This window comes from Salmo trutta, chromosome 37 (assembly GCF_901001165.1).
Source record: "Salmo trutta chromosome 37, fSalTru1.1, whole genome shotgun sequence".
Classification (NCBI taxonomy): Eukaryota; Metazoa; Chordata; class Actinopteri; order Salmoniformes; family Salmonidae; genus Salmo; species Salmo trutta.
The window spans coordinates 14,556,037-14,579,191 of NC_042993.1; the positions used below are offsets into that span (position 1 = coordinate 14,556,037).

The following is a 23,155-nucleotide window of genomic DNA, read 5'->3' on the forward strand; positions in this document are numbered from 1 at the left end:
GGCCTATGGAAATTATTAACATATTAGGATGTTAAATCATTCCAACGAAGATTCAGAAGAGGATGAGGAGGAGGGAGATGGAGGAAGAGCGAAATATGTTTCTAATGTGACCATTTTTTTCTCTGGTTTCATATCAGGTAGGCTGAGTGTACTAAGTTATCATTTAGCATTTCCAAATAGTCACATTTATTTTGCCAAAAATATACCCTATAAAGACATAAATATGAGTCCTATTTTACCTTTATTTACATCGTCTTCTGAATTTTTCGGAGGGCTTTGTACTGTATCAGAGCGACTGTTGAGATTTATCTTTACACTAGATGGCGCTCTAGGTATTTTGGATACAGTTTCACTTTAAGTGGTTTTAACATTTCGTCATCATATTGCGACACCATCTGCAGCCACCGTGGGAATGTAGTTTTTAACAGTGACAACTCCAAATAGTTGTTGTTTACATAGTCAAATATTTTTGTACGAACAATGTATTGGAAGTGTCATTTGGTTCGGTCGAGATCTAGCTCACCGGTTATGTCATACGTCTGATATTATGGACATATTTGGGCGTTTTGTTGTGGATTTGCTATTCCGGGGTGCTAGCCAGTCAGCTAAATTACTCAACTAGTGTCACTTCAGGGAAATGTGTTGTGACACAACGGAAACATAATTTCACAGTGGTTCACAACTCCAAGAGTTGGTCCTTTATTGTCGTGTTAATCGAAGACCCGTCTTATACAGGATTCCTCCGGAATTTGGCTTGCTTTCGAAGAGTCGCGATGCTGAACGTCCCATCCCAGTCGTTCCCTGCAGCCAGCTCTCAGCAGCGTGTCGCTCCAGCCGGTCAGTCCGGCAGGAACAAGGTACTGTACCGGTAGTTGACGACATGATTGTTGTGTGAGAGTCATGCCTATATATCATACATAATGTTGACGTTTCATCAATGGATTAGACTATTGTGGTCCTACCATGTGAATGTTCTGTAGTCCAATTTTATATTGAGTTAGAAGACCCTGTCTGCAAAGTCAACCTTAAATTGATTGTCATCATGCCACACCCTTTGAATGCAGAAAAAGACCTGTCTCTTGACAACACTTAACTCTTTACTGAACTGTAAGTGTAAGGCTGTGTTATCATGATACCACCTTTTGTGACTGTGAGGGCTGTTCTTCCATGTTGTTTCAGGTAGCATTGAAGCCTGGCCACAGTCTGATGGACTGGTTCCGTGTGGCTAAGAGTGGCCGGGACCTGACAGGGCTGAGAGGCAGACTCATAGACGTCACGGAGGAGGAGCTGCAAAAACACAACACACGTGATGACTGCTGGACCTGCATACGAGGTTACACAAGCTAGCCTTATACTGTACACACACACACACAATACTGGTCCTGGCGTTTTTCAGGTTTTTGTTTAAGCCCAGTACTAACACACTCGATTTAACTAATCAAGGGCTTAATGCCTTTCCAGGGCTAGAGTTGGAGAAACTGTGGTATTACTTAAATTGTTCAGGAAAATAAATGTGAAAATTGCACACACACACACACATACTATCTGTACACAATTCTGTCTCTTCTCTCCACCTTCCGTAGTCCTAATTGAGTGATTCCTCACAATACCCAGACAAAACAAATGACATGATTTGGGGGATTTTCATGAAATGTAATCCATAGAATAGTCCTTGCAAGGAAAGATTGTATTTGATATTTGTATCTAAACACATAATTGAGAAATAGTTAATCAAAGGTGGCATATTTATTACATTTTGCCTTACCCAGGCCTCCTTTAATAGCCAATAATATTTAACCTGTAGATGCTGCAATACAAAGCAGAAATGTGTTTCATATGAAGCTTTACCACTTGCTCTGTAATATGAGTAGTATTTTGATTTCACAAAAAAGTCTTACATTAATTAATGAATATTTAATCATCCAACATGAATATAGAAATTATGTTTAAAAATGCAGTATATTGTTGAACATTATATACTCTATGGGCATATCAAAGTTCCAGACTGGGATCTCTGCTAGTTTTAAAGTTATGGCTCCTTTTTTAAATTGGCATAGTTCAGCAATGAAACCAATCACAGCCCTCTTTCTACTTGTGTCATTGCACGTCCTGCAAATCACCGTTTTGAATCAATTTCACATTTAAAAATTGGGTCATAACGCTTAAAGTAGCAGAGATCCCACTCTTGAACTTTGCTAAACCTGTAGAGTATATTATGTTCAACCATATATTAAAACATTTGCCAATTTCAAAATCATGTTTATATTTTTCAATATTCGTAAGTTAATGAAAATAAAAAGTTATTGAAATAAAAATACTACTCATATTACAGAGAACGCAGTATAGCTTCATATGACACCGATGTTTGCTTTGTAGCACCTACAGATGAAACAGTATGGAGTCTTAAAGGAAGCCTAAGTCAGGACAAAATGTCATAATATGCCAACTTTAATAAATCATTTCTCAATTATGGTTTTAAATACAAATGTCAAGTCTATGTCAACAATCCTTCCTCCAAAGGACTATTACAGTGCATTTTGTTACATTACAGCCTTATTCTAGAATGGATTATATAGTTTTTTCACCCTCATCAATCTACACACAATGCCCTATAATGACAAAGTGAAAATAGGTTTGTAGAAATGTTTGCAAATGTATTTATAAAAAACAGTTATCTTATTTACGTAAGTATTCAGACCCTTTCCTATGAGCCTCAAAATTGAGCTCCGGTGCATCCTGTTTCCATTGATCATCCTTGAGATGTTTCTACAACTTGATTGGAGTCCACCTGTGGTAAATTCAATTGATTGGACATGATTTGGAAAGGCACACACCTGTCTATATAAGGTCCCACAGTTGACAGTGCATGTCAGAGCAAAAACCAATTCATGAGGTCGAAAGGAATTCTGTGGAGCTCCGAGACAGGATTGTGTCGAGGCACAGATCTGGGGACTGGTACCAAAAATATCGGCAGCATTATGAAGGTCCCCAAGAACACAGTGGCCTCCATCATTCTTAGATAGAAGTTTGGAACCACCAAGACTCTTCCTACACCTGACCGTCTGGCCAAACTAAGCAATCGGGGGAGAAGGGCCTTGGTCAGGGAGGTGACCAAGAACCTGATGGTCACTCTGAGGAAACCTGGCACCATCCCTATGGTGATGCATGGTGGTGGCAGCATCATGCTGTGGGGATATTTTTCAGCGGCAGGGACTGGGAGACTAGTCAGGATCGAGGGAAAGATGAATGGAGCAAAGAGAGATCCTTGATGAAAACCTGCTCCAGAGCGCTCAGGACCTTAGACTGCAGTGAAGGTTGATCTTCCAACGGGACAAAGACCCTAAGCACACAGCCAAGACAACGCAAGAGTGGCTTCGGGACAAGTCTCTGAATGTCCTTGAGTGGCCCAGGCAGAGTCCGGACTTGAACTCAATCGAACATCTCTGGAGAGACCTGAAAATAGCTGTGCATCGATGCTCCACATCCAACCTGACAGAGCTTGAGAATCCAACCGGCAGAGAATGGAAGAAACTCCCCAAATACAGGTGTGCCAAGCTTGTAGCGTCATACCCAAGAAGACTTGAGGCTGTAATCGCTGCCAAAGGTGCTTCAACAAAGTACTGAGTAAAGGGTCTGAATACTTATGTAAATGTTATATTTCAGTTTTTATTTGTAATACATTTGCAAACATTTCTACAAACCTGTTTTTGCTTTGTAATTATCTGGTATTGTGTGTAGATTGATTAGGGGGAAAAAACATGTAATCTATTTTAGAATAAGGCTGTAACGTAACAAAATGTGGAAAAAGTCAAGGGGTCTGAATACTTTCCGAAAGCACTATATATGGATTACATGGAGTAAAAATCCCCAAAATCATGGTATTTTCTTGTCTAGGTTTCGTGAGGAATCACTTTCGGGAAGGAATCTAACACGTTTCATCCTCTCATTTCCACATGTGCGTCATTGAGATTAAATGCACTCATTGGTAGTCATGGAGTGGGTTCATTTGTCCAAGGACATTGAGTAATAAAGCTTAATTGAATTTGCTATGAAGGAAGATTATGCAGGCTTTAGTGTCTAGGACTCCACTTCTTCTTATTCAGAGCAGAACAGGGGTGCCCTCCCTCCCGCTGTGTGCCTCTCTTTCTCTCTTCCCTCCCTATACCTCTCTTTCTTACCCAAACTCATACACTCACATATGCTTGGCACACAGGAAGAACCTTTTAGGACATAGTTGACAAACAAATAACATCACCCAACAGCAGCATTAGGTTGTATAGAAGAAATAAGGAATTAAACAACCGTATGCTGATACCATTATCATCATGTCTCATTATTATTCATATTTCAGATTTGTTGATCGTACTCATCAGCACTCCCATAGGGATGTGTGATGAAGACATTAGCTAACCAATTTAATATCAGTAGGCTATAAGATAGTTATTGGCGATTGTATACACAAATTAAGGTTCCATGTGGTGTACATACCTTCTCCTCTCATACACAGTGTGTCCTTGCGACTGTGTCTGTTTTCAGGGTCAGTAAGTCACCCGGCTACAGCGTGGCCATGTCTTTGTGTTGGGAGGATAATGTTGTGTTTGTTGGGATAATATCTTTGTGTTTGTTGGGAGGATAATGCGGTCTTTGTTGGGATAATGACTTTGTGTTGTGAGGATAATGTTGTGTTTGTTGGGATAATGTCTTTGTGCTGGGATGATACTGTTGTGTATGTTGGGATAATGTTTTTGTGTTGGGAGGATAGTGTTGTTTGTTGGGATAATGTCTTTGAGTAGGGAATGTGTCTTTTATGTTGTGAGAAGGCTTTCTATAGAAAGCATTGGAGGCTGGGCACAGCCTTCACCTCCCCCTCAACACCATACATTACAATGTGTATAGTTTAATTATTCATAACCATTTATTTGAATGTATTGGCTGAATTCACTGTTATATTTGTCGTTGTGAGTGGGCCCACATGTAGACTGACTGTACACTGAGTATACAAAACATTAAGAACACATGCTCTTTCCATGAGATAGACTGACCAGGTGAAAGCTATGATCCCTTATGGATGTCACTTGTAAAACCTCTTCAATCAGTGTAGATAAAGGGGAGACAGGTTAAAGAAGGATATTTAAGCCTTGAGACAATTGAGACATGGATTGTCCATTCACCTTCAATGGCACACAGACAAGACAGAAAATGTAAGTGCCTTTGAATGGGTTATGGTAGTCGGTGCCAAGCACACCGGTTTGTACTAAGAACTGCAACGCTGCTGGATTTTTCATGCTCAACAGTTTCCATGTGTATCAAGAATGGTCCACCACCCAAAGGACATCCAGCCAACTTGACACAACTGTGGGAAGCATTGGAGTCAACATGGGCCAACATCCCTGTGAAACGTTTTCGACACCTTGTAGACACCATGCCCCGATGAATTGAGGCTGTTCTGAGGGCATAATGTTGCAACTCAATATAAGGAAGGTGTTCCTGACGTTTGGTGTACTCCGTGTATAAGACTGGACATTAGTTTCTGTCAGCAGAGGGCGCTAACTTGTCACACCTCTTACAGCACATCTTCTACTTCAGTTAGGCTATTCGGTGATGACTTTTGGGAGCCACCATCCCTCCAATGCTGGTCATTTCTTACACGAGTTAGCCCTAATATACAGATATTTAATACATTTTTAATTGTGAATTGCTTATATATATATTTCTTTGCCTTTTTTGAGTATTTTGTGAATAAATACTATTATTTCCTGTGTGTGTCTCAGGCATGGTTTATAATGTGAGCCCCTACATGGATTTCCACCCTGGAGGAGAAGAGGAACTGATGAAGGCAGCTGGGATAGACGGAACAGACCTTTTTGACCAGGTCAGCTCTCATTGGACTTTCCCGAGTTACAGGACTACCTTGGAAGTTCACATGTTAAAACACACAAGTTCAAAACATTAAAGCACATAATGTGTGTTATGATGCCGTGCGTGTCTAAGCTCTCTTGCTCACTTTCTCCCTGCCTGCCTTTGTCCCTGTATCTGTGGCCATATGAGCAGGTCCACCGTTGGGTGAACTATGAGTCCATGCTAAAGGAGTGTCTGGTAGGGAGGATGGCTGTGAAGGCCAGCACTGCTCTTAAAGGTACAGGAACACACAATCCCTCTGTCTCAGGACTTTAATGCACCGTATTCTCTCTTTCATGCAGGATGTTTTTTTGACCCTTTCTAATTTGTCTCCACAGCTCAATCTGTGATAAAGGACAGCATCACTCATTTAAATGGTAATGTACAAAATAACAATAAGAATTGTGCAGAAAAAAACCCACGATTGTTCTGTACTGTCTAGTATTTGTGTGTGGGTGTTCTATATCCTGTGTGGCTGAAATCAGTCCTTACTCTTGTCTCTCTCTCTCTCTCTCCTCAGGTCTAGCCCCCCCTCCTCCGCCTACCTCCACGCTCCCTCCTGCTTTCCTCACCCCTCCCTCACCCTCCTCATCGCTGCAACCCTCAGCCGCCCCACCACCACCCCAACCCAAAGACGCCCGGCCCAGGTACGCTCACAAAACAACAAGAACAACTGTTATGATATTGACAATGATGACAGACTGGAGGATGTGAGGTGTGATAGATAGATGTGAGAAGGTAATGAACATGCTGTATCTGTACATTTTTTTGTTTTTAGGTATGACTGGTTTCAAACTGATGTCACAGTCAATATTGTGGTTTACACCAAACGGAAGGTAAACATCCCCACTATGCAATTTTAAAATGCCGAGATTTGAGTGAAATGTGAGCCAGAATGGGCAGTAGTTGTTCTTTAACCTCACCCCCACACTTTTCTCTCCCCTCTTTCCCTCGTCTCCCTTATTTTCTCTCCTCTCTTTTACCCCCTCCTCTCGCAGCTCCCCAGCTCTGGCTGTACCATAGTTGACCTGCAAGATGGTGTTGTACGGGTGGAAGTTCTTCTGGGGAAAATGTCCTACATGCTGCGTCAACGTAAGTCGCAGCTTCCTTTGATACAACATTGTGACTGTCCACTATGCCAGGGAGCTGTTTTCTGACATGAGTTGTCGTAGCCGCCTCTTTCAATCTCCTTTCTTTTATCCATCTATTACAGTCCTACTCTCTCTCTTTCTCTCTAACCATCCTGTACTAGGGGTGTGAAGGATTAAACCAAATTGGCATCGTTAACCGAAAAACTATGTTGATTATTATAGCTTTTTCTTATTTCCTCCCGTAAAATGTAAATCACAGTGCAGTTATCACAACTAGCACGAAGAGGTCCCGATCATCATCATAAAGGGAACATACCTAACGTAACAATGCTGTAACGTTAGTAGGAGATATGCATCTTTCAAATGATTTGCCACGGATATAAAGCACTCTGAACTTCATCGTCGTTAACAGTTGGGGAAAATGACAGGGAAGTGACAGCAGCGAAGTCCTGTATGGCAATACTTTGAGAAGTTAAATGAGAAGGTGATGAAACGCAAACTTTGCGAGGTGGAATTGAGCTACAGTGGCAGTACAGGTGCAATGCTGAACCGTCTGAAAGGGAGGCACCTTGACACCCAAACCATTGCTGGCAGCAGCAGCGCAGCCCCCAAACAACAGACAGGCTCTTCAGTCTTCACACGAAAGAAGTGTGATAAGGGACGGAGTGAGAAAATCACAGCCAGTTGATCTGCAGCCATTTTCAATGGTAGAGTATGTCGGCTTCAATGCACTAATGGCATATCTAGAACTAGAGTACAAGATGCCATATCGAACAACCGTGATGGCCCAGATGGAGAAATTGTACAATGATTGCTCTGCAAGTACAAAACGCAAGCTCTCAAAGTCAAACACCTCATACGTGGCATTAGCAATATCAAATCAAAGTTTATTGGTCGCGTACACAGATTTGCAGAAGTTATCGCAGGTGCAGCAAAATACATTGTTGGACATCTACTGTATGAACATACTGTCTTACATCATCACTGCAACGAAACACCACATTGATGAGAAGTGGGACATAAGGTAGGGATGGGCGGTATACTATATTTTACTATGCACGGACCGGTTTGGATTTTTTACTTTACCTTCTATAACGGTATTTCAGTGTTTGGTTTGTTAAATGTGATGGGAAACTCTGGCGCGTGTCATGTCAGTTTTGATAGTTTTCTACTTGAGACATTTTTCTCCCTCCTCCATGCCGCTTCCCACACCAAGCCCTGACCCCTGTCACTCAAGCAGAGAGCAGTTGCTTGACCACGTGAGTCACGAGCACTTTCTTGCTATTCACTCTGCTGTCTGCATGGTCAGATAGGTGTACCAAGATATTGGTGAAAACGATGCTGCTTTTCAGAAGCATTCTATAATTACACTATTAGTTTGTCTTTTCTTAGCAAGTTGTGACAAAAATAAATCGTGTTAACTGCTAATGCTAATTGCTAACGTTAGCTAGCTTGCTAAATTTACTAAGAGTCAGAGCAAACGCTATACAGCCTGGTACCAGTAGTAATGTTACATTTGATGCCAGCGCTCCAAGGCATGCATTGAAATCGCTAAGCAGTGTACTTGGAAGTAATTTACTGGAATTAGCTTTGTTTCCCCATCACTAGGTACCAGTGCTGGTGTAGGCCTAGATAAGCATGTTGTTTGTGCAACGGTATCTTCTAAATCAGAGAGGAATAGGTGAAGCATGAATGTTAGCTAGCTACATTAGGTAAAACAGCTGTGACACACTCTTTTCACGCCACTTCGATACAGCTACGACTGGATGTGATTTTCTTTGTAGGTTAGGAGAGTGTTTTCGCTAACCTTAACTCTTTTCCTAACCTTAACGTCAGTCTCCTTAACTGCTGCATGAATTACCCTAACTTGCTGCGTAAATTCTCCTAACCTGCTGTGAAAAAGTCACTTCTGGTCGTAGATGTATCGAAGTGGCGTGAAAACTGTGTTTCTCGTAAGAAAACATGTAATGTAACATCTAATTAAAGTCCCCTGGAAACACTGACCAACACTTTGTTTCCTACCCTGTCAATAATTCCTCCCTGGCAGGCTTATTCAATTGTTGTCATATCAAACAACAATGTATTCAAGGTGCTGCCCACTATATTCCAACTATAATCATTCTATTCCAGCAGTTCACCAATTAACTAGGTCTATATATTTTTTGCCCATATCATGCAGCCTTGCATGGCACAGTGTGGCAATTATAACGGAAATGCAGAAATGTATGAAAATGCCAATTTTTGTTTGAAGTTGGATCGAACAGTATAAAACAATCAGAATGGAGAAAGACCCATTGAATCAGTTATAATTTGTGTTGCCACCCTAGGTTCATGAACTATTCATATAGCATATTTAGAATTTGTATTATTCATAAACATACCATCAAAAATGTGATATGATATTTTGGGCATATCGCCCAGCCCTGAAATGAAGTCCCATGTACTGACCACTGAGAACATGGAGGCACACAGCAGAGAACCTAAAAATGGCATGAACTACCATCATTGCTGAGTGGGTGCAGCAGAAAGGTGAGGGCTGTCTGGTAGCCACAGGGGAGAACAACTGCCCCCTCGCGTTGAGGATTTCAAGTTAAAGGCCGACCGTGATACTGCTGGCATTGTTTCCAGAAAACAGTATCCCCCATTATAGTGAATGGGGAAATGGCGATCTTTCTGGTCAAAAAAACACTGAACACGACCATGGTACCTATAATTGCTTCTATTTCACCAGATGTATGTCCTTGCACCAATTACTTTAAAATTGCACACAGACGAGTTAGAAGGATAAATTAGTTGCTAATGGCAGCCTGCAGTACCTCGGTCGGCCTTCAACTTGAGATACTTAATGAGAGGAGGCAGTACTGAGCTAGCCTGCAACGTCAACTGCTCATGCAATGTTTACAAAAACTCCCCCATGAAGCAAGATGGTGACTTGCTGAAAATACACTTCCTGATCTTCAAATGTGCCACTGAGCATTCTCATAGGAAACAATGGGGTGAAGTCATCGATGGCTTCATCTATATTTTTTGCAGTCTATGGGTTGCCATGACTGCATTAGTTTGAACTGCATTGCCCCTTGGCGGTCATACGCAGCACCATATCTGCATTGTGAATAGTTTAGTTTTAAGATTTTTTTTTCTTCTTATCATGTAAACAATAAACCAAATTGCAGTTTTTGTTGTGACATTTGTCACAACGCTATCCTGTACCCTAGTTAGGTCTGGCACAATTACCTTTACCCTTTAACCGATGAAGACCCCCTTAAAAAATATATGTACCATTTTTATTACATTTTTTGTTGTGGTGTTGAACGAACAGCTGACAGAAGACAGGACAGCCGACATTTGTGAGTCCATTTCTGGTGTAACATGGACTATTAACAACGTGTTGAAACTTTGTTGCTCCTTGCTGAAACAAGCAAGGTGTTGTTGCAAAAGAGGCTTCGGTTGCCTAGGCAATGACCCCCCCCCCACTGATCATGGTCATTTTGGCTGGCCAATTATCGTCATCCAGAATTCCATGACCATCACAGACCTAGTCCATTATCATCTGTAATCATATTATTGAGTGCTTTCAGAGCATATTTCTCCATCTGTGTTCCAGCCTGCCAGGGGACTTGACACCATTAGTGTCCAGTGTTTATCCCTGGCTTATTAATGTTGGAGGGAAATATTGACTGTGTCAACCAGAGGAAATAAACACTGTGCCCATTTCTACTAAACCCTCAATATCGGTCTATCTCTATCCCCCTCTGTCTGTCTCTCTCTTACTCTGTCTCTCTTTCCTTCTCTATCTCTCTGTAAATGGGGTGATGCATTTGATTTCTAGACATTTCTGGTAAACAACTCACTAGGAGGCTCTCTTTTTCAGGTCTAGCCCAAGAAGTAGATGGAAGCGTTGCTGGTAAGGAGAACATTTTATGGTCTGATGTATTTTCTTTCATAAGCTAAAGCTGACTAGGTCCCGTGTGGCTCAGTTGGTAGAGCATGGTGTTTGCAACGTCAGGGTTGCGGGTTCGATTCCCACGGGGGACCAGTACGGGGGGGGGAAAAATAATGTTTGAAATGTATGCATTCACTACTGTAAGTCGCTCTGGATAAGAGCGTCTGCTAAATTACTAAAATATAAATATAAAAAAATATATAGAAATATAACTGTTAACGTTTACCAACTCCCTCCCTCGATCTCTCCCTTCCCATCTTTCTCCTTCTCTTGTCTCCCTCCCTCTCTTCCCCCCTCCCTCTCTCTCTCTCTCTCGCGCTCTCTCACTATGCTGGTACAGTCCACACAGCGTGTGCTGTGGGGAAGATTCAGGTCAGCATGCGTAAAGCGGCCAAAGGAAAGTGGGAGGAGCTTGGTGAACCACTGGAATTCCATGATTCTCTTTTCAGGAAGAAAGATCGAGGTATGAATAGGGGCTCTTTTCCAATATGTCTTTCCTTGATTCCTCACAGCCTCACTCCTCACCTTCTTCTCAAAACGCTTTGGAGGAGAATGTAAGAGGGGAGGGACCTTGGACTTTCACCTCCAATGCATTTTGATGAGGCAAGGAGAAAGGAAGTCAGGAATCAAGAAAAGATGAAAGAAAGAGCCAGAATGACATTTCAGACACATCCAAAGAGATGTTTATCCATTTGTCTTATCTTCTGAATTGATTTTATTACATTCCCCTATTAACCAAAATCACATGTTAGTTATTCACTCTCTCTCTCTGTAGCGATCTTCTACAGAGAGTGTATGTTAGTTTCTAAGACAGCGGTCACACACGACACCTGGGTGTTCCGGTTACAACTCCCTCTAGGGACGCTCATGCACGTGCCGGTTGGGAAACACATCTACCTCAAGTCCCTCATCCAAGGTAAGGCCTAGCCTATAGAGCCATGCTAATGCTAACGCTACATCTCAACAAGCGCTAATCCCAAAGCAGCCCATGCGGTCCATTGCTCGTGCTTATGCTATGCTACATAAAAAAAAATATTTAACCTTTATTTATAAAGGTTTTTCTCATTGAGATAAAATCAATTTTTCAAGAGAGGTCTGGTCCAACAGCAGCAGCAACGTTTCAGACAAAACAACATTGAACAAAACTATAGACACATACAGTACAACTATTACGTAAAAATACACAAATGTCGTAACTGAAAACCAGCTGTTCTAAAGACAATTACACGCTTCTATGATATTTACATCGACCAAGTGTTTAAACTCTACCAACGTGACTATATCATCACATTTTTAAATGTTCAGGAGAGAATTCCAGGACCACAGAGCTGAGTAACTAAAACTATTCCTACCATGACCTGTTTTAATTCTTGGTACTGTTAAAAGCAATTGAGAATGTGACCGTAACTGATCTTATTAAAAAAGAACAGAGATAAAGTGGCATTTTACCCAATATCCTTATAAATCAGTGTATACCAGTGTTTAAGCCTACGCAAGGTCAATGACGACCAGCCAACGGCGCTGTAGAGATCACAATGATGTGTTAAATGTTTTTGATTGTTAATGAACCTGAGGGCCGCATGCTATACTGAATCAATTGCTCTCAGGGTAGTGGTTGAGCCTGCATATATATAACATCACTAAAATCTAAAACCACCAGTAATGTACATCGTACCAGCTCCTTCCTGGCCTCCAGAGAAAAACAAGCCTCATGAAATGTGTAGACAGTTGACTAACACTATATCTGGGCTACCGCTAATCCCATAGCATCACATGTAATTCATTGCTAATGCTATATGTGTAGACAGTGAGGTGGTGAAGCCCTACACGCCAGTCGAGGAAACACTGGTAGCAGCTACACTGGACTCCACACAGGGGACTGCAGCAACTGACATCTTCCTCATGATCAAAGTCTACCCAGATGGAGTGTTGACTCCACACCTAAACAACCTCAACATCGGTAAGTCTGAGGCCCCCAGTAAACCTCACTGTTACAGCTGTGGGTTGTTCAAATGTTATTTATCACATACACCGAATACAACTGGTGTAGACGTTACATTGAAATTCCGAACCATTTCCAAAGATGCAGAGTTGAATTATTAGATATATAGTTTTAAATAGTAACGATCAAAAGAGGAATCAAATAAAACACACAAGAATGGAGCTATATACAGGGAGTACCACATCAATGTGGAGCTATATACAGGGAGTACCACATCAATGTGGAGCTATATACAGGGAGTACCACATCAATGTGGAGCTATGTACAGGGAGTACCACATCAATGTGGAGCTATATACAGGGAGTACCACATCAATGTGGAGCTATGTACAGGGAGTACCACATCAATGTGGAGCTATATACAGGGAGTACCACATCAATGTGGAGCTATATACAGGGAGTACCACATCAATGTGGAGCTATATACAGGGAGTACCACATCAATGTGGAGCTATATACAGGGAGTACCACATCAATGTGGAGCTATATACAGGGAGTACCACATCAATGTGGAGCTATATACAGGGAGTACCACATCAATGTGGAGCTATATACAGGGAGTACCACATCAATGTGGAGCTATATACAGGGAGTACCACATCAATGTGGAGCTATATACAGGGAGTACCACATCAATGTGGAGCTATATACAGGGAGTACCACATCAATGTGGAGCTATATACAGGGAGTACCACATCAATGTGGAGCTATATACAGGGAGTACCACATCAATGTGGAGCTATATACAGGGAGTACCACATCATTGTGTAGAGCTTTATACAGGGAGTACCAGATCAATGTGCAGAGCTATATACAGGGAGTACCAGATCAGTGTGCAGAGGTATATACAGGGAGTACCAGATCAGTGTGCAGATGTATATACAGGGAGTACCAGATCAATGTGCAGAGGTATATACAGGGAGTACCAGATCAATGTGCAGAGGTATATACAGGGAGTACCAGATCAATGTGGAGCTATGTACAGGGAGTACCAGATCAATGTGGAGCTATGTACAGGGAGTACCAGATCAATGTGGAGCTATGTACAGGGAGTACCACATCAATGTGGAGCTATGTACAGGGAGTACCACATCAATGTGGAGCTATATACAGGGAGTACCACATCAATGTGGAGCTATATACAGGGAGTACCACATCAATGTGGAGCTATATACAGGGAGTACCACATCAATGTGGAGCTATATACAGGGAGTACCACATCAATGTGGAGCTATATACAGGGAGTACCACATCAATGTGGAGCTATATACAGGGAGTACCACATCAATGTGGAGCTATATACAGGGAGTACCACATCAATGTGGAGCTATATACAGGGAGTACCACATCAATGTGGAGCTATATACAGGGAGTACCACATCAATGTGGAGCTATGTACAGGGAGTACCACATCAATGTGGAGCTATATACAGGGAGTACCACATCAATGTGGAGCTATGTACAGGGAGTACCACATCAATGTGGAGCTATGTACAGGGAGTACCACATCAATGTGGAGCTATGTACAGGGAGTACCACATCAATGTGGAGCTATGTACAGGGAGTACCACATCAATGTGGAGCTATGTACAGGGAGTACCACATCAATGTGGAGCTATGTACAGGGAGTACCACATCAATGTGGAGCTATGTACAGGGAGTACCAGATCAATGTGGAGCTATATACAGGGAGTACCACATCAATGTGGAGCTATATACAGGGAGTACCACATCAATGTGGAGCTATATACAGGGAGTACCACATCAATGTGGAGCTATATACAGGGAGTACCACATCAATGTGGAGCTATATACAGGGAGTACCACATCAATGTGGAGCTATATACAGGGAGTACCACATCAATGTGGAGCTATGTACAGGGAGTACCACATCAATGTGGAGCTATATACAGGGAGTACCACATCAATGTGGAGCTATATACAGGGAGTACCACATCAATGTGGAGCTATATACAGGGAGTACCACATCAATGTGGAGCTATATACAGGGAGTACCACATCAATGTGGAGCTATATACAGGGAGTACCACATCAATGTGGAGCTATATACAGGGAGTACCACATCAATGTGGAGCTATATACAGGGAGTACCACATCAATGTGGAGCTATATACAGGGAGTACCACATCAATGTGGAGCTATATACAGGGAGTACCACATCAATGTGGAGCTATATACAGGGAGTACCACATCAATGTGGAGCTATATACAGGGAGTACCACATCAATGTGGAGCTATGTACAGGGAGTACCACATCAATGTGGAGCTATGTACAGGGAGTACCAGATCAATGTGGAGCTATATACAGGGAGTACCACATCAATGTGGAGCTATATACAGGGAGTACCACATCAATGTGGAGCTATATACAGGGAGTACCACATCAATGTGCAGAGGTACGAGCTACTTGAGGTTGAGATATACTTGAAGGCAAGGTAAAGTGACTAGGCATTCGGATAGATAATAATAAGAGTAAAGTAAAGAAATATAAGGTTGTTAGTGAGTAGTTTGTGTGTGCGTGCATGCATTTGTTTCTGTGTGCGTAAATGTATGTGTGTGTTCATGTGCTGTGTGTTCATATGTAAGTGGAATATTCATATATAGAGGTGAAGTGTATTTGTTTTATAACGGGCTCCTACTTTAACCTTGCTGTGTGTAGACGTAGGCTGTACACAAAATCAATTGACAAACTTGTTTTTTTCATTGCTTGCGTGTGAGATGTACAGCAGCATACGTCAATCTGTAGGTGGTTTAGCCACGCTGTGGAATACTAATGTCTCCGATAAGTGAGCAAGGTAGGCAACAACATGAAGAAAAAAAATAGCACGTCAGAAACCAGATGGAAGGTTATTTTTCTTCCAACCAGGATTGATTAGATGACCTTTTGTTTACCATAAACTCATTTACATGTTTTGCTGCTGCGTACACAAGTAGACTAGGTGATAGAAGTTCTTGACTCCTGTGTGTCGATTAAAATAAAAAACCCTTTAACGACATTTAGTCTTTAAAATGCAGTAAACAAGCAGTGATTGTGATTATGATAGGGTACTGCATTTACCTGACCATTAGTAATAACATGATTATGAAGTTTACATTCACAGGGAGGACTATACTCTTACCATTGTGATTAGGGATATAGTTATGATTAATAGTAGCACTTTGCAATTCTAGTCTCATTTATGTATTTTGAGTATTAAATGTTAGATGTTACAAGTAGTTAGGCTGGCACAATTATCAATTATAATCATGTAACCAACAATTATGGACAATTATCAACTTTTATGTTCAAGTAGATAATAGCATTTTTACATGAAGTGAGTACGTTTGGTAGTCATTTTACGAGCAGAACGGCACGGTCGGGAGGAGAAGCTTCATTTCCAAAAGATCCAAGCAGTCCAAACCATTAGTTTTTGAGATAGGGGTGTCACCAATGCTGTTGTATTTAGTAGGTAAGTCGTAGCTCATTTTCAAAGATACATTACAAGTTCAAAACATTTTTCAACAAAAAAGACAATTATGACAATAACTGTGGTCATTTGCATGACAATTAATCGTTACCTAAAATCCTATAATCGTCACAGCCCTAGTTAGACCCTATATTTTCTCCTCATCTCTCTCTCATCCTGTATCATTTTGTCACCTCCCTTTCTCTTTTCTCTCCTCTCTCTCGCTCTCCTCTCTTATTCATACATCAGCAGAAGCAGGCACTATTCAGATAAATCAGTTATAGGGGGAGATTGCTCAGCCCCCAAACAGGATTGATGGTGTAATTAGTTTCTATTTAAAAACTCATAAACAGGTTGTTTTATCTCATCTATCCTCCCGACCCCTTCTCAGAGTCCAGCCTTCTACATAGTCAGGGTGCCAGAATATAACCCATCTTTCCTTTCCACCTCCAATGAATCAGATTTCCTGGCCTCTGTCTTGTGTCTTGTCCTCTTAACAGTGGAATCAAAACATATCTAAATCCATGACCTTCTTCTTCCTGGAAAAGTAATTGTCCTACCAGTCCATCTGCACAGAAGTGGACAGGAAATATAGAGGCTTCTTTCTTTATCTTTCTGTGTAAACTATGCTCACTGACAGGGCTTCAGGCAATGTAATTGTCCTCATCTGGCCCCCATTACCTGAAAATATGCTAGTGTTGAGTGATGTGTGTGCGTGTGTGGTTGCCTGGCGATGCAGGCCCAGCTGCAACATTGGGACAGATGGAGGATGTTTATTTCCCAGTCAGTCAGTTAAAGAAGAAAAACATTCTCCATTACAACGAAGACTAGCTGTAGAGTTGTCACGAGAATTTTCAATCCCAATGATAATAACTAACAATCAATAAGCTTTGACCAATCCCCGAGGTTTATAAGACCCTGGGTTTAATAATAATTAGGCAAAGTCTCAGCTTATGCGAAAGGTCCGTAAAGTTTATTCACGAAAACGTTCTAAAGTCAAAATGCAAAGAACATGTCATTTTTTAACTCACTCCCTCCCTACTTACGCACATACCTACACACAAACAGTAGATAGCCTACGCACATACATACACACGAACAGTAGGTGGGATGTATCCTTCCCCATAGTTCTCACCACTGTTTATCATTACCAAAGTGGCAGTTCCATTCCCCCGAGATTAGAGGGAGCTTGATGGGACTTCCTTTCCTGCCGTAAGTTTCTCAGAGTACTAGCCAGGTCAGGTCATACACAGTTTAATTGTTCTTAGTATTTTCTTAGCCACACACACATTTCTACTTGTCTCGACCAAACCTTATTAGACTGAAGTTTATCATTCTAATTCATTATACATGTTACAGAATCTAATAATTACTAATAGTTACGTTTGTCTAATTATTCATTATATATGTTACATAATGTCATAATTACGTTTCAGGGTGGAATTGTTTAGTCAATACCTTTAAACATATACATTCCCTTATCAATCCACTCCATGACTAAATAATACACACTGATACATCAATCGCCATATGGAATCATAAATGTTATACAAAAGCAAACAAAACCAATACATGTATTTACGTCAGATACTCCTCACTGACTGTTCTAGACCTATATCCAATTATAACTCTTCTTTTTAGGATTTTCATTATAATCTTCATTAAATGAACAGTCTGTCTAAACATTGAAGATAGTCTCATCCAAGACGGGCTCCTCGTGGTTAAAAGAAACGGAGCCATCTACTAGGCCTGGAGGCATGAAGGTGTCATCCTACTGGTCGGAGCTTGGAACCGGTCCATACCTCATCATTTGTTGCGCACTCGATCTCTCTAGAGTCCTGGTGATTAAACCTCTCACACATGGGATCAAACAGCATCCACACAACACCAACACACTCATACAGGTGAAAGCAGCCCACAATACGGTAATTACAAAAATGTTCCATTTCCCAAACATACTACCGAACCACCCAGTCAGTGAGGTATCCACCCCAGAGTTCTCCGCTAACTCATTAGCCAATGTGGTTAAAACAGACAGGGCCTTGGTCACTGATCCATCTGGAGCTGTGTTATTCGGAATAAACGGACAGCAATGAACCACTATCATTCTACTTACCCTGTCCTTTTCTGCCAATAACATATCGAGAGCCAGCCTATTTTGCCAGGTCGTGAGGGAGGTGGTGGATAATTGGTCAGAGAACCCCTTTACTGCATCCCCGGTTTCATTCATGAATCTCTGTTGATTATAATAGATGTCATTAATCCAATCCATATTTTTATTTATTGTCAACCACCAAAAGAACGTAGTGGTAAAGCCTTCACCTATTTGATTCATAGCTTTGTATTCATCTGGAACTTCCCTGGGGATGCCAATATCATCCATCTAGGCAAAGCTACTCCCATCCTGGTCAAAACTCCTCCTGTGCCTACTTTAGCCTCCTATAACTGGCCTCTGATGACTAACTCAAACTGGTTGGACCAATAACACCGGGGCGCAAGTTCCTAACCACCCTTTTGGTGCTGTCTATCGTATACGTCCTTTGCTGGTACAAGCCATACATCAGTTATAGGTGCTGTGAGGTTAAGAATTTTCTCCTGTACTTCCAAACCTAAGTCAGTCACATTAACGATTGCCTTACAGCCATTAAAATCACCTAAGTTCTCGGTGCCAGTCTTGTATCTATAACACTGGTACTCATCAGGAGTTAAAGTGAACCGAGGTGGGTTGGCCGAGTACTTCAATCTGGCCAACCCAATCCCTGTACAGTTGTCTGCTTCCCTAGGAAATGATTTAATGTTTACCTTAAATCATACTTCTTGACCTTCTTTGACTCCTTCTTCTGTAAGTCACTCATCCTGGATGGTCAGTGTAATATATAGTTTATCTCTTACTTCTTATCAATGACAACAGCGTCATATAACTAGTACCGGAAGGTAGTGGATCTGAATATATCAGAAAGATTACCAAGACTATGATGTAGCTCAGAGTTTCTAATATTCCCAAAGAAACGCCAACCCTCTCCTGCCCTTAGTCGGTCTGCTAGGTACCACCCCATACTCGCACTTCTAGGAGCACCCACAGTGAGGAACGGTCGGGATAGGGAATCTTCGTTAACCTCTTGCATCTAGACATTCCGCTAGCGGAACCCCGTTCCGCCAGCGGAACCCCTAGACAACAGCCAATGGGATCGCATGGCGCGAAATACAAAAACAACTAAAATACCACAATTCAATTTTCTCAAACATACATACATTTTACACTATTTGAAAGATAAACCTCTCCTGAATCCAACCACGTTGTCCGATTTCAAAAAGGCTTTACAGCGAAAGCAAAACATTAGATTATGTTAGGATACAACCACAGCAAAAAACAACAACACAGCCATTTTCTTAGCAAGGACAGCCATTTTCAAAGCAAGGTTAGCCGTCCAAAAGCACAAAACCAGCTAAAATTATGCACTAACCTTTGACGGTCTTCATCAGATGACACTCCTAGGACATTATGTTAGACAATACATGCATTTTTTGTTCCATCAAGTTCATATTTATATAAAAAAAAAAACATTTTACATTGGCGCGTGACGTTCAGAAAATGTATTCACCCCAAAATTCCCGGTGAATTTACAAAAATACTCATCATAAACATTGACATAACAATTATTTTAAGAATTATAGATACAGTACTCTTTTATGCACCCGCTGTGTCAGATTTCAAAATAACTTTACGTAGAAAGCACATTGTTCAATATTCTGAGTACTGAGCACCATGCTATTCAGTTAGCCGTCCAGCCACGGCATCCCCAAAACGCTGAAATATGTTAAAAATATTATCTTACCTTTGCTGATCTTCGGCTGAATGCACTCGGAAGGTCTCCCACTTCCACAAGAAATGTTCATTTGTTCGATAAAGTCCATCATTTATGTCGAAATAAATCCGTTTTGATGGCGGGTCCAGATCCCCATTCCAAAATGTATCTATCCACCGTCGATGAAAAGTTAGAAAGTTCCCTCAGCGTTTGCAGTAACATGTCAAACCATGTTCACAATCAATCTTTAGGGTGTTATAATCGTAGAATTGCGATAATATTCCAACCGGACAATAGCAGATTCATTACAAAAGAAAAAGAAAAATGGCTAATCCTTCGTGAGTGCGTGCGCAAGGTAAGGCAACGACCCCAGGTCGACCACATAATCTTCCGGGTATTATTCAATCAAATTGTATTCTAGAAGCCTCAAACGAGGTTCTAATGACTGTTGACATCTAGTGGAAGCCTTAGGTAGTGCAACATGACATCACAGACACTGTATTTTAGATAGAACTTCATTTGAAAAGAGTAAAACCCTCTGAGGTCCAACTTCCAGGTTGGATTTTTCTCAGGTTTTTGCCTGCCATATGAGTTCTGTTATACTCACAGACATCATTCAAACAGTTTTAGAAACTTCAGAGTGTTTTCTATCCAAATCTACTAATAAAATGCTTATCCTACCTTCTGAGTCTGAGTAGGAGGCAGCTTAAATATCGTGGCACTAAGAAAAATGGAAATATCCTTTAAGATATCGTGGCACACCTTCGGTCTTTACAGAGTCTGAAGTTCCAGTGTATGCAGATGATACAGTGATAAATGCATGCAAATAGTAAACAACAAGCTTCACAAGAACTCACTACAAAGAAAACAACGGATGCCCCTGAGACAGATGTCTATGTATCAGGGGAAGAGCTCCAGGTGGTATCAGATTTGAAGTACCACGGCATCATACTTGATTCCAACCTCGCTTTTAAAAAGCAAATGAAAAAGGAAACTAAAATAGCCAATTTCAACCTAGCTAATTTCCAAACCATATGAAATTGTTTGACCAAAGAGGTAACAAACTGTACTTCAAATCTATGATACTCCCCCCCTTAACATACTACCTGACTAGTTTGGCCCAAGCTTGCTGTACAACATTAAAACCCATTCAGTCTGTCTGCAAACAGGCTTGGTATGAAGGCCAATATCTATAATCACTGTTACATTCTCAGAAAGCATGAGCTCCTGAGTTGGAAAAATCTTATGCAATACACTGACGCATGTCTTGTATTCAAGATTCTAAATGTCCGGGCTCCCCTTCCACTCAGTACTTTTGTTAAACAGAAAACCCAAACCTTATGGCAGCAGATCCACAAGGTCCGCCACGAGAGGTGACTGTATAGTTCCCTTAAGGAAAAGCACCTTTAGTCAATCTGCTTTCAGTGTGAGAGCTTCTCATGTCTGGAATACCCTGCCATTAGACACACACAACTGTGATTAATGTGCACTGTCCCTGTAAAAATAAAAATGAACTCAAACTGCAATTCACTTTAATGACCTGACATTGTTCCATGTAATGGAAACAGATTATAATATTAGAATACATTAACTTCCTGCTCAAATTCACTGGTGTTACCGAAACAATAAAACCAAGAAACCATAATCAGAAACTATCACAAAACTTTTACGATTCAACTATTCAGACCTGAATCTCTTACAACCGAATATAACCCAGCGAGCACAACTAACTCACCTATTCTTACCAGTAGGCAAAAATATAACCCCTACTCAAACAACGTTCTGCCTTACCTCTAGATCAAGTCACGCCTCATCTTCTTCTTCTTTCTCCTCTGAATCGGGCTGTGGGCGCCTATTGTTCTTCTCTCCCTTCCCACCCCGATTGTCATGCCTGCCTTTCCCCTTATGTCTGCAGTTTCGGTGATTGTGTCCTACTTTGTTACAGTATTTGCAGGGTGTTTTACAGTCCCTGGCGAAATGTCCTGTTTTATCGCAATTAAAACACTTTCTATCGTCTGATCCTGTCCATTTTTTTCCCTTCTCTCTTAGGTCCCTTTCCCTTAAAGCCTCCTTTATGCTTATCTACAATTACCCCGATAGTTACTATTAGCTGCTCTGCTCCTTTCTGTTCTTTCTTTTTACAGTCTCGGTGATTATGGCCTACTTTATTGCAGTGTTTACACGGCGCCTCACAATCTCTAGCAAAATGACCCGGTTTGTGACAGTTAAAGCATCTATCTCCCCCTCTCTCTTGACTGTCCACTTTTCTCGACTTTCTCCCTTTCTCTACCTCTATCCACTTTCTCAATGAAGTTGCCAAATCCTGTCCTCCTTTCTGTGTCTCTTCCTCCCTCCCTCCCTCGGCTTCGTGAGGACCAGCATATGGGGGAGGTAGTGACGGGACGGGCGGCCCTGGGTTTGGCTGCCCCGTTTCATCACCGCCACCTCGTCGTCTGGACTTTCCCTCCCCGCCTCTACCAGGGAGGGGTTTAATTTGGGTTTAGATGGTGTCTCTGTGGGAGCCGTGGGAGTCTTCTCTGTCTGTTCCTGGCTACCTAATTCTTCCCCCTTAGTAGCTACCTTTTTCTTTGCTCACTCCGCTCTCTTTTTAACTTCAGCCAGCCACACACGAGTGGTGTCGAGCCCCTCTGCCTGTTGCGCTCTGGATAAGAGCGTCTGCTAAATGACTTAAATGTAAATGTAAATGTTGTCCCCACATACCCTATGTATCTGTTTGATAATTAATTCCAGTTTTTCTATATTTAAACGTCCATCAAATGAGTACTTTTTTCTCCATTTCGGGCCAAAATAGATATTTATTTTATCCTTGCCCTGCATATATCTCTCATCTCCGGTTAATTCCGGAATCCCCTTAGAGGATTTACTACCCATGTTTATTCAATTACTATTGTTGTTATTATGCTTCTCCTCACAATCTATGTGTAAGTG

The 23,155-nt window shown here is 41.4% G+C and overlaps 1 protein-coding gene across 1 annotated transcript in view; it reads left to right on the forward strand.

Annotated features, from left to right (window-relative positions):
- Window positions 1-399: 399 nt before the first annotated feature.
- Window positions 400-23,155, forward strand: part of LOC115176415 (cytochrome b5 reductase 4) — a 30,131-nt gene continuing 7,375 nt past the window's right edge. The window contains exons 1-12 of the mRNA XM_029736448.1: window positions 400-857; window positions 1,180-1,333; window positions 5,772-5,872; window positions 6,052-6,136; window positions 6,237-6,275; window positions 6,419-6,545; window positions 6,677-6,734; window positions 6,897-6,990; window positions 10,861-10,893; window positions 11,273-11,395; window positions 11,708-11,848; window positions 12,737-12,892. Of these exons, the coding sequence (XP_029592308.1) occupies window positions 774-857; window positions 1,180-1,333; window positions 5,772-5,872; window positions 6,052-6,136; window positions 6,237-6,275; window positions 6,419-6,545; window positions 6,677-6,734; window positions 6,897-6,990; window positions 10,861-10,893; window positions 11,273-11,395; window positions 11,708-11,848; window positions 12,737-12,892 (1,195 nt within the window). The 5' untranslated portion in view covers window positions 400-773. The remainder of the gene's footprint in view (window positions 858-1,179; window positions 1,334-5,771; window positions 5,873-6,051; window positions 6,137-6,236; window positions 6,276-6,418; window positions 6,546-6,676; window positions 6,735-6,896; window positions 6,991-10,860; window positions 10,894-11,272; window positions 11,396-11,707; window positions 11,849-12,736; window positions 12,893-23,155) is intronic.